Raw genomic sequence first — 15,570 nt, forward strand, 5'->3', positions numbered from 1 at the left:
TACTTTGTTTGTTGGTGTCTAACATCTCGAGTTCTTTATATATTTTGGATATTAGCCCTCTGTCAGATGTAGGGTTGGTGAAGATCTTTTCCCAATCCGTAGGCTGCCATTTTGTCCTATTGATGGTGTCCTTTGCCAAAAGCTTTTCAGTTTCATGAGCTCCTATTTATCAGTTGTTGATCTTAGAGCCTGAGCCGTTGGCGTTCTGTTCAGGAAATTGTCTCCTGTACTGATGTGTTTAAGGCTATTTTGGATGACATTTTTATCTACTGTATATTATGACATCTTTGCTAGCTCACTGCACAGCCATAGCAGACTTGCAATGTGCTTGGGGACTAAATTGCTCTCTACTTTGAGAGGTGTCATTCAGTTCAACTCATAGCCCTATCCAAACTGGGGAGGGAGGGAAGAGAAAGAACCCTTGTCTTCTCCAGTCCCTCCCACCTTCCGCTGAAGTCTTTTGTCCTTTAAAGCAAGCCCCTTTCGCTACCATAGGGGCCCCTGCAGGCATCCGTCCCGGACTGAGGGTGAGCTCTGGCCCCTTCTTCACACCCTGACTTAATTTTGTTTCACCCCTATGGTTTTCCTGGTGAGTCTTCAGGATGTAATCTTACAAATATTCCAGCCCTACTTCCTTAATTTTAAGAACTTAATAAAGAAGTTTAATTGAAGGTGCTGGGGCTGGGAAGATGGCTCGGATCTTAAGAGCTTTCACTGCTCTGGCAAGAAGACCTGGGTTTGGTTCCCAGCACCCACAGAGCAGCTCACAACTGTCTAGCACTCCAATTCCAGGGGATTCGACACCCTCTTTTAGCCTCCACAGGCACTGCATGTGCATGGTCCATATATCATTATGTAGGCAAAAATACCAAGATGAATTTTTAAAAAGTTTTATTCATACTTATCTCATACAACATATCTGACTATAGTTTCCCTTCCCTCCTCTCCTCCCAACCTTTTCTCTCTCCCCCAGATCCACTCTCCCAGCCCTGACTCCTCCCAAAAAAAGAGCAGGCCTCTCAGGAACATCAACTGAACACTGCACGCGATACAGTAAGACCAGACACAAACCCTGACGTCAAAGCTGAGCTAGGCAACCCAGGAGGAGGAAAGGGTCCTAAGGACAGGCAAATACTCCAAAGCACCCCTACTCCCACTGTCAGAAGTTCCCTCAAAACACCAAGCCAACCACCATAACGTGTATACAGAGGACCTGCTGCAGACTTGTGCAGGCTCTGTGACTGTCACTTCAGTCTCTGCAAGCCCTCCTGAGCCCTGCTTAGTTGATTCTGGGGTCATGTTCTCATACTGTCCCTGACCCCTCCTTGCTCCCACACTCCTTCCTCACCTTCTTCTGTGGCATCCTCTGAGTTCCAACTAATATTTGACTGTGGGTCTCTGTGGTTCCCATCAGCTGCCAGAGGAAGTCTCTTTAATGGCAACTAGACTAGGTACTGATCTATGAGTACAGCAGAATATCAGTAGGAATCATTTCATTGATTTATTTTGTTCATTGATTGATTGATTGATTGATTGCCAGTCATGTTTGGTACTACCTAGATCTAGGTCCCTGCCCTATCCAACCTCTGCTTTCTTGTCATCAAGGCAGTGTTGGGAATGAGCTCCCTGTCATGGGTCTCAAATTAGACCAGTCATCAGTTGGCCACTCCCACAAGTTCTGCACCACCATTGCCTCCGTACATTTTGTAGGCAGGACAAACTGTAGGTCAAAGATTCTGTGCCTGGGTTGGTGTCACAGTCCCACCATTGGAAGCCTCGCCTGGTTACAGGCTCTGTGTCCTCCATTGCTAGGAGTCCCTCATGGAGGCCTGATGGTTTCCTCTACATTCGGCTTCCATTGGCCCCTAAATGTCCTCCAACTCTAGTGTCTCTCCCCATCCCTTCACCCAACCTGATCCCTTAGAGCCCTCCTTGTTTCTTTGCCTCTTTGGATCTGTGGGCTGTAGCATAATTATCATTTATGTGACAGCTTCTAAGAGAGTACACTCCATGTTTGTCTTTCTGGGTCTGGTTTACCTCACTCAGGATGATTTTTTTTTTTGCTAGTTTCATAGATATGCAAACATATGCATCTATATGCAAACATATGCATCTGTATGCAAATATATATGTGTGTATGCAAATGTATGTCTATATGCAAATTTCACGATGTCACTCTTTAACTGCTTAGTAATATTTCATTGTGTGGATATAACACATTTTCTTCATCCATTCTTTGGTTGAGGGACCTCTAGGTCACTTCCAGTTTCTGGATATTGTAAATAAAGCCATTAAGTTTTAAAGAAATCTTCAAGAAGTTAAAAAAAAAAAGTTTAAATGGAAGTCATTGCTGGTAGATCTCTAGCCCAAAGAACTCAGCACCATCATGGCAGCGTGTCTTGGGTGTTGATGCTTGGGTGTGTGCTGTTTCTCGCCTCCTCCTCATTCACCCTTTGTTGTTCTGTGTGGTGATTTGATGAAAGACATGATACGTTTTCCCCAAACCCCATACCACATGTGAGTTTCAAGTCTTATAGCAATAAACGTGCTTTGGGCTGGCTTTGTAAAACTCAGGAGAAAACTCCACAAGCTGAAAGAATAGAGAGGCACCTTAAACTCCCAAGTTTACCCTCCCACTGTTCTAACGGCTGTTGGTCCGAAGCCCAGGAGTCAGCAGAGCAATGTTCTCTCTGACATCTCTAGAGCAGCCTCCCTTGCTTTCCCTAGCCTTGGTGCCTCCTGCAATCCGCAGCTTGCAGCTGCCTCCCGTCAATCCCCACCTTTGCCCGTACACTGTACTTCCTGTGAGTGTGTACCTCTGCGTGTTACCCAGAGCTCTTCTTTGAAAGGCTTCTGACCTCTCTGCAGGGTTTTTATATAACTAAGTCTAAGATGAAGGTTGGGCGTGTGCACGTGTCTGAGTCAGTGTACTACTGCTGTGAAGAGACACCGTGACCATGACAACTCTTTTTTTTTCTTTTTTCTTTTTTTTTCGGAGCTGGGGACCGAACCCAGGGCCTTGTGCTTGCTAGGCAAGCGCTCTACCACTGAGCTAAATCCCCAACCCTGTGACAACTCTTATAAAAGAAAATGTTTAAGTGGGGCTGGCTTACAGTTTCAGAGGTTCAGTCCATGATCATCATGGCAGACTGCAGGCAGACCTGGCGCTGGAGAAGGAGATGAGCGTTCTACATCTCGATCTTCAGGCAGCAGAAGGAGACGTGTGCCACACTGGGTATAGCTTGAGGATATGAGACCTCAAAGCCCACTCCAACAAAGCCACTCCCTGTGATGAATTCAAACACACAAGTCTATGGGGGTCCATTCCTATTCAAACCACCACATCATGTTAATGAAAACTCCGTGAGGATTCTAATAAATTCTAGCAATTAAGAATGATTGTCATAGAAGGAATGAATGCCCCTGAAATTTTTAAAAACAAATTATCCCTTATATCCCATCATATATGATGACTTAGCACCACGGTGTCCTGCAGCTTCCCCGTGAATTGATGCACTGAAAGGACCATCTCAGTTTTAGAAGTTGTGTATTTAAGGCCATGGCCAGGGCTTGGGAGAAGGCTCGGTGGCTTAGAGCACCTGCCATGCATATGAGTACCTGAGTTTGAATCTCAGGACCCACTCGAGTTCAGAAGCATATTATCTGTGCTTCGGCTCTTAGGGAAGGTCAGGTTGTGAAATTGGGAAATCCTGTGGGAGAGCCTGCCTGGTACAGGCAGCAGTGAAGAGGAAACACTGTCCCAAACAAGACAGACGGTGAGGACTGACACTCAGTGTTGTCCTCCAACTTCCAGATGTACACCGCATAGCTGCATGGGATGACTACACACACACACACACACACACACACACACACACACACCTCAACCATAACTGATATTATTGATGCTAAACTGCTACAAAAGAATTCCAACATTCAGCCAATTTTGACTATATGCTAACCATGGAATTTTAGAATTCACACACTAGAAGAAATAGCTTTGCTCTGCCTACAAACAGCCAGTAATATTTTGTCAGAAACCAGCTCCAGTAGGATGGGTAAACTGAGGCAGGGTGTGGCATCAGCGACTGATCCCTTGCACGATCACCAAAAATGTGCCTTTCTACATCTTTAAGACTTTCTACATCAGACCCACTAAAAGCCATCTTAAGTGAACATCCACGTCTACAAATCCTTTCTAAGGGTGGTGGTTGAACCATTAATCTGCTCCAGGAGCAGTGCTTTGAAAAAGATCAATAGTGCGGGTGACACTGCCGGGTGAGGGAGTGGGAACCCCTGAGAGCTTTCATACAGCTCATGGATTAGGAGGGAGGAGTCGACCACCAGGGCAACCAGCAAAGCAAAGCTTCACAGCGGCACGGGGTCCACCGACCCGCAGTCCTGGGGGCTCTGCTCTCAGAGGCCCACCCATCGTGGTTGTGATAACCAGCAGGCTGCATTCCTTGAGTTCTAAAAGCTGTTTTGCTGTTCCTCTTGCAATATTTCATCCCCCACCCCCACCCCCAACAATGCTTTATTCACATTCTGACAGACTTCCTTTTGGTTTTTCTAACCACGATGTTTGAGTTTTGTTCTACCTAACTGATCTGTTCCGACTTTGCCCGGAGAGCGTTGAATCCGTGCACATTTGAGCCCTTCGTGCCTTCATAGGAAAAGCACTCACCTGTCTTTTTCATCCAGATCTCATTTCGAAAGGAAGTCAGCTTCTCCACATTGCTGCATGTGGCTGGCATCCTACCTAAACCCGGAGAAAGGACAGAGGACATGAGTTTCTGCAGCTGAGGAGATAGGGGTAGGGCTGGTGATTCCACTGGGCTTGCTCCTGGGTTCCAGGTCCTCTGTCTCCGTCTGGCTCAGAAGGGTTTCCAGTGATCACGTCAGACTCCCTTTTCAGGATCATGCAGTATTTTTTAGAGAGGGTTTCTGGAGCACATTAATCTTCTTGTCTCTGTGGTCTCTGAAACTCACTGTCCTTTGCTCTCCCTCTCCTTTTTTTTTTTTTTTTTTTTTTTTCTTTTTTTCCGGAGCTGAGGACGGAACCCAGGGCCTTACGCTTGCCACTAAGCTAAATCCCCAACCCTGCTCTCCCTCTCCTTAAATCCCTCACCTGCCCTCCAGTGTGATTCTCCCCCACTGCGTCCTGCAGTGTGTTTCCTGGTGCTGGGGACTGACCCCAGGATGCCTTGCACTCTGGGCAAACACTGTACTCTGTGAGCTTCACTCAAAGCCCACCCCCCACTATCTTTATGCCTCACACCCCCATCTCCTCTTCCTGTGAGCACCTTAAGCACATGTGGTATAAAATTTACAAAGGACTTACACAAATTATTTAGAGCAGTTAAGTCATCATCTGCGTCTCTTTCCCTTCAATGTAACATCTCTTTGAGGGTTTTATCAGAACCCTGTCAAGTACCAACAAGAAGGGCAGAGTGTTTATAAGAAACACACCTCGTACACAGTCCACACATCTCCTTGTATCCCGCATTCTCAGCTATAGACTTCATATATGTATGCATGGGCACATATAGTATCTATGTTATATGTTCATATACAACATCTGGACCAGGTTTTTATATTTGTAAATACTTGTTTCATACGGCCCCTTTTAGGCCATGGCTGGATCTGGGTCACCCTCAATGACTCCAGTCTCTGATTAAGGCAGTTTAAGAGTTATTTGTGTATCCTCTATGCTCTTCTTTTGGTTGTAATTTATAATGTTTCAATTAATTGGGCAATTACTAATTAGACATACCACCCACAAAACTCCTGGGCGTGTCCCTTTTCTACTCTCTGCTCTAATAAAGCTTAAATGCAATGGATCCTTCCGAAAGAGAACCCAGATATTAACTCAGAAGAGACATTAGGATATGACCGTGCACATATTTATGAGTGGTGTATGTTCATCTCTTGGTCTCTGAAGACTTGGCAGGAGAAGATGTGTAAGTCTGCCTTCTCTAAAGCCATCTGGGCTGAATCTGTGTGAAGGGTGTCTCGTATCATGCAAGAAACATGCTTTACAAGTTGTCCCTTTGACAGTAAGATAGACTCTCTCGAGCTTCTTCACCACAGCCCATGCCCTGCTCTCCTCCCCACTTTCCGCTCCTGGTGCACTCTCCCGGATCTCCTAGTAATGGATGAAAAGGACTGTCAGGCATTGCACATCCAATGCCTCCCATGGTGCAATTTTTAAATTATCTAACAGTTACCAACCAGGAGGGCATGTGCATGTGTCTACTGTTATTCTAATTAATGTACTGGTGGGGAGGGTGCATACATGTATGGTGTGTGGTGTGTGTGTGTGTGTGTGTGTGTGTGTGTGTATGTGTGTGTGTGTGTGGTGCACCTGTACTTGTACACACACCTGTGGAAGGCAGGGGGACTTCCTGTGTCTTCCTCTGTCACTCTCTTCCTTTGCCTTGAGTCAGCGTCTGTTGCTGAGCTAGAAGCTCACCATTTTGTCTAAATTGGCTGGTCCACGAGCCCTTGGACCCCTCTACCCATCCCCCCCCCCCCCAGCGCTAGGGTAATGAGCACACACAGCCATGCCCAGGTCTGCACACGGGGACTGGGGGCTGAAATCAAACGTTCTTTCCCACTGGGACTGTATACACTGAGACCGTCTTCTTGTATATTTTAAACATTCCTTTTCTGCCTTGGGTTCTACTTTATCCTTTAATTAAAAAAATATGTTTTCAATTAGACATGTCATCTATAATTTAAAGTAAGTTTTGAAAAGAAATGTTTGTGCCAAACTTTCCTACGGTATATCACTTTAGAATTCAAGGCTCCTGAGGACACTGCAGTCGAAGCAGAAACTGAAAAGGGATCTAAAGAGACCCTGGAGTTGGAAGAGCAGCTGAAAGGTTAGACTGGGGCAGAAAGTTCCTGGACATGCACCGCTTCCCTAACACATCTAAAACCTTAATCTGGGTCACAGTCTCTGCTTATTTCTTCTTCTGCTGTGTGCCAGTTCAATATGAATTGTGTCCACTTATGACAGCCCATCAAACGTGCAGCTACCCGGCTTACAACACTGTTTCAACTGCCCATCTAATTTCATTTTACACGCTGCATCAATAAAGTTCCCATATAAAATTCACTCATCAGCAACATGATTTTTAGTTCTACTACTAGGTAATTAATCATCTGATAGCATAAGCGACATAATCAGAACACGAATTTATAATTATATTATGTATACATATATTATATTATTAATGTTCAGAATACTAAGTTTTCATTGAATGTTTAAAAAAAACATGATAAAATATAGACCCTTTTGGTAGTCTCATTAGAAAGACTCTTCTCAAAGCCTCTTTTCTCTCTCTCTTAACTTGCGTTTGAAAGCCATGCTGCCAGAGTTTCCGGAAGATGGCTACCCCAACGTCCCTGAAATGGAGCCACTGAAGGAAGTGTTGGCCAACTACTTGATCGCATGGAAACAGCTGGAGCCCATAATTTCTGACAGCCTGGTGCCGGTATTAACAGTGGATATTTCCAACAAAACACCCAAGGAGCTGCTTCAGCGCGTGATTGAGATGATGGAAAGTAAGGCTAACATCACCGAGCATGGTCATGAGTGGGCACTGGCCCGAGAGCAGTTCAGAACCTTAGCGGGCTCCCAGGGCTTCTTAAGTGAAAATCCGGTACATCTGGGCGGGGGGGGGGGGGGGGGGGGCAAAAAAGCTCTCAACCTATTGTAAATAGTGCACAGTCCGTCCCGCCAAGCAGAGCAGCCGTGGGCACACCAATGCTGGTCGTGCTACGGACTGCCATAGAGAGAACCCAAAGCCAAGAGATGATGACGTTAATTAACTTCCCTACCCTCTGACTATTGTACTCAGAACTTTTCATTATTTTAAAAACATTTTTCCTTCAAAAAATGCGAACAGAGCCTTTTAAGTATGGTGCTTGGGAACTAAACGCGGAAGACTATGAAGAAGAAGCAGAAGACTATCAGGCTGAAATGGAAGTCGAGGAGGAGCAGGAGGAAGAGGAAGAGGAAGAGGAAGAGGTATGGCCGCGTTGAGGTACTGCTCAATCTTACGAGAAACTGTGTGTCCAGAGGGATAATCATCACTTTGGGACGCCCTCACCAGCTAAACGAATAGGGAGCGTCTCCCTCCCCACCCCCCACCCCCCCACCCCAGCTGAACCCAGGGCCTTGTGCTTGCCAGGCAAGCGCTCTACCACTGAGCCAAATCCCCAACCCAATAGGAAGCGTCTTTAACCCTTTCCTCTCTACATATTTTGCTTCCGGTTTTGCTTTTGTTTTGCCGAGCACTGGGATTGAGCGTCGGGTCTTCCTACGCTGGGCCAGTGCTCAGCTGCTGAGCCGGATCCCCATCAATCGTCAACCTCACGAATGAACGTTTCCCCGCTCTGCCTGAGTGTCCCATGACCCTTTAAAACGCCAAGGCTACCGCACATGATAATAATGAAGAATGCCCGACAGGATCAGCCCATACTCAGACACCAGTCCACATCACTGACACCAGAATTAAACGTGTGTCTAGCTTTTATGAATGCAGAGCTATTTACCCAACAGAGTCTGACGGGCGCTCATGGGAACAGGCTAGAACGTGTGCCCACTGGTGCGAGGAAAACAAAACGGAATTTTCACTCTTGAACAATATTTCTAGGGTGAAGAAAAAAGTAAAGAAAGGAGGAGACACTTGGGAGATACCAAACACTTCTGCCCGGTGGTTCTCAAAGAAAACTTTGTTCTACAACCGGGCAGCACGGAAGAGGCCGTTAAATACCGGGAGAAGATATACTACTTCTCAACCCCTGAGGCAAAGGAGAAGTTCCTGGAGCATCCTGAGGACTACGTGTCCCAGAACGAACCCTTAAAGGTGAAAACGCTTCCTATGCTAGTGGGTGCTCCGATGCTTCCCCATCAGTGTTTGTTACCGTGAAGTCTCACCAAAAGCCAACAACAAACAAAAACATAGCAATAATAGCTCGGCTTAAAAAATACACAGCTTTTTGCACACAATCTGGCATAAAAATAATTATTGGTTTTGACTTCTACAGTTGTAGTAAATACTTAATCTCAGTTGGGCAATTCTGCCCCATCTTTGATCATCCAGTTCCCAGGTAAAAGACACAAAATATTTATATTTGTAATAAAACACTAGAGCTGAGCAGATATCTACCTTCTAAGCTATCAGTGTCTACTTCTCCATCAGTATCCCCAGGTTATAACTCGCCGTGTCCCACCTGAGCCACTCTTAACTCCAACTGGCCGGCCCTCTTGGCCATGTTTTCATGACTCACCTACCCCGTAGCGTCTTCTCCCTCTACCTTCTCCTCTCCTTTCTCAGATCTTGCCTCAGACCCTGGCCCTGGGAACTGAAACCCTGCCCACCTATCTTGTGCCCAGCTATAGGCTGTAAGCATCTTTATTGGCCAAGGATAACTTGGGGGCAAGGTTACACAGCATCCATCACTTGGTGCACCCGAGGATCTCCTCATCCCTGAGGCAACCAGGGCCAGTATCTAGCATCGCAATACACAGCAACAGACTAAACCTCAACAGCTAGCAATGCCTATCTACATCAAGTGACACTCACCCTGTGACTTTTTCACCTGATATCATCACAAATAGGGGCTCATGAGATGTTGTTTCTCACATGCCACCATGTGGGATCCACTAAAGTCTACACACAGGAAACATACCCCTTATGCCATATCACCCTTTTTAACTCCTTCCTCCTATGGAACATAAAACACTCTGGGATTGCAAGGAGCATGGTTGTCCTTGGCCAGCTGTCTGAATGCCATCTGGGTGCCAGGCAGCTCTGCCTATGAAGGAGTGAGACCTGGCATTTCCTCATATTATTTTTGCCATCCAGCGTTCTTGCTTTCCATTGCTTTTCTTCAGTTGACTGAAGTCTATCAGAGTGTCCAGGGCTTGAGCTAGAGGTGGAAAGCTCATGAGGACGACCAAGGATGGTCAAACCCATGGGGGCACCCAAGGACGGTCAAACCCATGAGGACGACCAAGGATGGTCAAACCCATGAGGACAACCAAGGATGGTCAAACCCATGAGGACAACCAAGGACAGTCAAGCCCATGGGGGTGACCAAGGATGGTCAAACCCATGGGGGCGAGCAACAATGGTCCCTCAGCAGGCAGTCCAGATGCTAGCACAGAACAGAGAGGAATGAGCCAAGGCAGAATCAATGTTTATTTGGCTCTCCCTGTTTTGTGGACTGTCCTTCCTATCTGATGGCTGCAATGTGCTTGGCAGTTTGGATCACATAGGTTTCTAGACTCCATATCATTTTTTCCTCCTGAATATGAAGGGTGGTCCTTTCTTGTATGTTAGCATCTAGTATTGCTAGGCTGAGAATCATTCTCTTGTAGATTCATTCTCTCTCTCTCTCTCTCTCTCTCTCTCTCTCTCTCTCTCTCTCAAAATAATCTTGAAACAAATAATTTCTTCTCTTCATTCTTGCTGTTCTTAAATTTGCCCTAACCTTGAGTCTTTCTAATTTGTTGTACTTGGTACACAGTACACACAGTGCACACAGTGCACACACCTTGAAGGTCCCCAGAATCTTTGAGCTCTGTAGTATTGTTGTTGTGTTGTTATTGTTGTTGTTGCTATTCTTTTAAACAAGGTCTCCTGTCTCCCAAGATGGCCTTTGAATTTTCTATGTAGCCAAAGATGCACAGAAACAAATAGATTATGAATCTATGCCTCTGAGTTTTTCTCCTTCTCAGTCATTAGTCCCTCCTGTTTCTCTTGGGTCCAGACTACCCAAGCACAGCACCACCTCCCCCTTGTCGCTGTTCTTTACTGCTTTTACAGTCATTTCCCCACACTCACTACTGTCACCCTGTCCCCTGACACCCTCACATACAGGGGATGATCACATGACACTGAAAACTGCCTTCCGGTTTCTTCAGCTTCAGTGTGGACACCACGCTGTGGACTCACAGTGAGCTCGGCAGTACGGAATTAATGGCAACATCTTTGAAGTTCCTCTCTGAATGGACTTTTCCATTGATAGATCCTTTTTACTCATACTAAGAGTCTTTCTGTTCCTTATTAACATGAACATTTTTAAGTAAAGCTACTTTTCATTAAATGCCTTTGGCATATATGGCAGGATAACCTGAAGGCCATTCTCAGCCCTAAAAGCTATTTATGGTACAGTGAATTATGTTCACTGGAATCCTGATGCCTAAATATAATTGAATTTGTAAAGTAAAAATTCCTGTCTGTGGGAGGCTGGAGACATGGGTGGGGCAGTTAAAACCACAGACTGCTCTTGCAGAGGACCTGAGTTTGGTTAACTTCTTAGATGATTCACAACCACCTATAACTCCAGCTGCAGGGTTTCCAAACCGTGTTCTGAAGTCCCCAGATACCCACACTTACACACACTCACACCCCTAAAAAATAAACTCTTAAAGAAGAAGAATTCCTGAGGCCAGAGAGATGGTTCATTCAGTAAAGAGCACTTGCTGCTCTGACGGAGAAAGTGGATTCCATTCTCAGCACCCACCTGGTGACTCGCCACTGTCCGCTCACTCTGAGCCCATGGCTATCCGTTGCCCTCTTCTGACCTCCTCCAGCATCAGGCACTCACATGCTGCACATACATACATGCAGGTAAAACAAACACGTAAAATAAAATTTAAAAATTGCTCTCTTTAAAAAGTTTTCTCCGCTTCTTTTTGTTTGTTTTTGTTTTTGTTTTCTGTTTTTTTTTTTTTTGTGGTGGGGAGGAGAGATTATTTTGTTTCTGAGTGTTTTGTTTTGTTTGAGAGAGGTCTCCCTATGCAGCTCTGGCCTCAGAATACCTAATGCTGCGAACCAGGAATGAACCAGGCTAATTACTCAAAGTTTCTTTTCCCTCTGTGCCAGGCTCCACCGCTAAGGATTTGTCTTCTGGGTCCTCATGGTTCTGGCAAAACTGTGTGCGCGAGAAAGCTGGCAGAAAATTTTGGCATTTTCCACATTCAATTCGAGGAATTTCTCCAAGAAAGAATGCTGCTCAAAGCTGAACGGAAATTCGGACCTGAATTTGAGGACGATTCTGAGGAGGAGCAAGCGATGAAGCAAGAGCTTGAAGAGCTTGCAGCTCAGGCAAATGTGAAGATCGAAGAAGACAATACAAAGAAGCAGGTAAGAAAGAGCCAAAGTTAGCCTGTAAGCCCCACCCACTGGTAAGCCCCACCCACTGGTAAGCCCCACCCACTGGTAAGCCCCACCCACTGGTAAGTCCCACCCACTGGTAAGTCCCACCCACAGGCAAGCCCCACCCACGTGTAAGCCCCACCCACGTGCCCAAGGGTAGAGAACTTGCTGGAACGCTGCGGGCTGTTGTTCAGGGAAGATAACAATCCATCTTCACTTCAGTAAACAAGGATAGCTGCCCTGACTGCACAGAATATGTTTGGCCAGGATGGGCTGTCACGGGGCAGGAGGTACATAGGCAGGAAGTACGAGAGGATGTATGCTTGCCCCCTTGAATAAAGGCAGGAAGTACTTGTAGATCTTGCCTCTATGAGCCCCTGAATAACCTAATTCAGTGCCACTTTCTGGGAATCCTAGATATGGACCTAGCCTGGGTCCCTCTTCCTGGCCAATATTAAGTGATGCTTGCTTTTAATTATACAATTGTTTGGTCACTTCCTCCTCCTGAGGCTGACCACCAAGGTCCAGCTATCAAAGCACTGAAGTCCAGCAATCTAAAGCCCGCTTTAGTCCACCTAATTAACATGCCCAATCAAAACCACGCATCCTAGCCCATGCATATGGTCTTTCCCCTCACAATTCTCAGTTTTAACAGTAACCCTGGTGATGCTCTGAGAACTGCCTGTTTGCTTCCGAAACTGGTTTGCAGTCCCAACTGCAGCAGCCTGGGCAGCCTAGACCCAGTCACTGTCCAAGGATGCCCAATAGAGAGATGAGTCACCACGAAAACAGAAAGAGGAGATTCAGTGGGTGTGCACAGTCCAGTGGTCCGGAGTTCATCTCTGGGGTGCTGACACAGTAGTTTAAGCAGTCCTGGTCAAAGCGTTTCTGCAAGAGGGTTCAAAGAATCCTCACTGTTTGAGGGGATACCGCTAGAGATGTCCACATGTCCCCAGGAAGCAGGGTGAATATGCCCCCTGCTGGTGGTAGTCTGTACCCCAGATCCAAGGTGAGTGCAGATTTAGGACAACCACATTCAGGGACCTCTGTGGAGTGTAGAACAGAAAATTGTAAAAGGCTGAAAATAAGACGCCTCCCTTATTTTTGTGTGATTTCATCGTTGAAGGGGAGTGGATGTGGGTTCACTACCACATGTCGAAGTAGATCCTCTGTGTGGGAGGGGCACAGCCCCATGTAAGGTGACTGGAGCAAAATTACAGTAGAGATGCCAATTCTCCTCAGTAACCCGTGAGCTCAAGTGAGAAGCTGGCCTGTGTTCTTGAAAGTAGCGTCTGTGTGCTGTTACACAATCAGAGTAATATCCGACTACACAGCCCTGAGGCAGAAAGGTCGCCATGAAACTCCCCTCTCCGACATGAAATGTAAACCATCAGGAAAAAGTCACCTCACTGAATAGTAGTACAGCATTGACTGGGGACATTTTGTCTCTGCGTCTGACTTATAATGTAAGGTTTCCCACTAATGTGATTTTTTTCTGTCAAATAGTATTTTTTCAAAAGTGCCCTGTTACCAATGGAGATTTTAAAATACTAATATTTTAAATTAATTTAATAATTTTGATGGTAAAAGTATTCGACCAAAATAATCCCATTACAGAACCTGGAAAATGGCTCCGCAGCTAGGAGAACATTTTGCTGCTAATAGCGTAGATGGTCCAAGTATCTACATGGTGCCTCACACCCACCCATAACTCCAGTCCCAGGGAATCCAATGCCCTTTTCCGGCCTCTTTGGACACCAGCCATAAGTTCCCCACTAACTACAACAATGCTCTGGATTCCCAAATGAAAGCCGCACATGCGCGCACAACACAGCCTATATTTAATATGTTTTAATCAGCTCAATGTCTGAGCTACTCCCAAACACCCATGGACTATCACACTCTCCCCTCTGATATTCCTGAATTATTACTCACTAAAACCTATATTCCACCCTAGCTGTCCAAGACCCAGCTGGGGCCGCTCTTTCCTGGCTCATAATTATATGTTTGGTGTGCTCTATCTGCATTCCCCAGCATGGCGGTTCTGAATACGCCTGCCCTCGCCCCTTAATCCTTAAGTCCCGCCTCTGTCTCCCTGCCCAGCCATTGGCTGCTGGCAGCTTCATTCACCAATTGAAGCCAGCTGGGGGCAGGGACCCTCAGCGTCTCACATGAGGGATTCTTGTGCAATTTTGGGAACATAATGACCATAATACAAGTGTTAAACCAAGTCTACAACAGATGTATGGTGTGAATCAAGCAGGTTTTGGGCAAAAAATGACACATTGTGACCTTGGTGGCCTATGTGAAAGTCTTGGGACTACATGGGTACTACTTAGTGTCTAACCATATTACATATATACCGGTGCTCAGAACTCATGTTTTAAAACGGTTACAAGTAGCAGTATCCAAAGTAACCTCAGAGAAAAACAGGTCTCACTCTAGTCGGTTGTAAAATAGCACTGCGCTTATCCACGTGGAACCCAAGAGTCTCTGATTTTTCTAACTTCTGCCTTTAGCTTCCAGAAGTGCAATTCACAGAGGAAGAAGAGGCGATCAAGCTGAGTCTGACGGACAACGAGCCCCTGCCTTCGGAAATTCTAGACCCCATGCTCTCTGAGTGGTGGCTTAAAGAACCAATACGGTGCCTTCATACGCAAGGGCTCGCGTTTCTTATTGATTCCCTTTCCTTTGTTCTTAATGCTAAAACTTAAGTCTGACTTATAAGTAAGAATTTGCCCTCCCTTGTCCACGTTACACATTTAAAACATCTGTGCTTCTGAAAAACACTGGTGCCAGAGACCTGTCCCAAAACGTTGAGACCAGGACCCAGGCACCAGTACTTTTATGGTCCCCATGTGATTCTAGTGCAGAGCCATAGTTGAGAATGGTTTTCTAAGTCCACATACCCTCGTGCTGTGCTGGTCTCTTTCCCCCTGTATCCTCATAATGATTGCAGTCATGACCACTAGCCACCTGTCTGCTCTGAGTCCATTAGTGAATACCTACAACAGTCCTGTCCCACACGGGACAAGTCCTCAGGTCACCGGAGTTTAAACCTCTCCTCAGTTCCCTACCCACCAGAAAAGCAACTGTAATTTATTCAGATCAACTTACTTAGGGCATATGTGAAACTTAATCATGCCCTCACAGTCACTTCTCTCAACTGTATTAAATACGTTTAGTATTTAATCATATTAAAAATTTGGTACATAGAATGGGTAGAAATTTGCATTATCTCAATCTGAAAAAAAAAACAAAACAAAACCTGAAATACAGCACACTTAGATGACCTTTTCCACTCTCCTCAGAGCCCCTGGGCACACTTGCGTCTGCTGCCTGTCTGAAAGGAGGGAGTGGAATTTAGTTGTCAAGCTTTTAAAAAACGTCCTTG

General features: G+C 45.8%; 1 protein-coding gene across 10 annotated transcripts in view; it reads left to right on the forward strand.

The window, feature by feature from the left end:
* The window catches only part of Ak9 (adenylate kinase 9), a 216,438-nt gene that overhangs the window by 164,044 nt on the left and 36,824 nt on the right, over positions 1-15,570 (forward strand). For all 10 annotated transcript variants that reach the window (XR_005497738.2, XM_017601822.3, XM_063279679.1 and 7 more), the window contains 6 exons: positions 6,798-6,884; positions 7,369-7,569; positions 7,914-8,035; positions 8,664-8,876; positions 11,904-12,164; positions 14,696-14,820. Coding sequence is in view for 9 of the 10 variants with exons in the window: in XM_017601822.3 (XP_017457311.2) it covers positions 6,798-6,884; positions 7,369-7,569; positions 7,914-8,035; positions 8,664-8,876; positions 11,904-12,164; positions 14,696-14,820 (1,009 nt within the window). In the remaining variant the exon portion in view is untranslated. The remainder of the gene's footprint in view (positions 1-6,797; positions 6,885-7,368; positions 7,570-7,913; positions 8,036-8,663; positions 8,877-11,903; positions 12,165-14,695; positions 14,821-15,570) is intronic.

Source organism: Rattus norvegicus, chromosome 20, assembly GCF_036323735.1.
Source record: "Rattus norvegicus strain BN/NHsdMcwi chromosome 20, GRCr8, whole genome shotgun sequence".
Taxonomy (NCBI): Eukaryota; Metazoa; Chordata; class Mammalia; order Rodentia; family Muridae; genus Rattus; species Rattus norvegicus.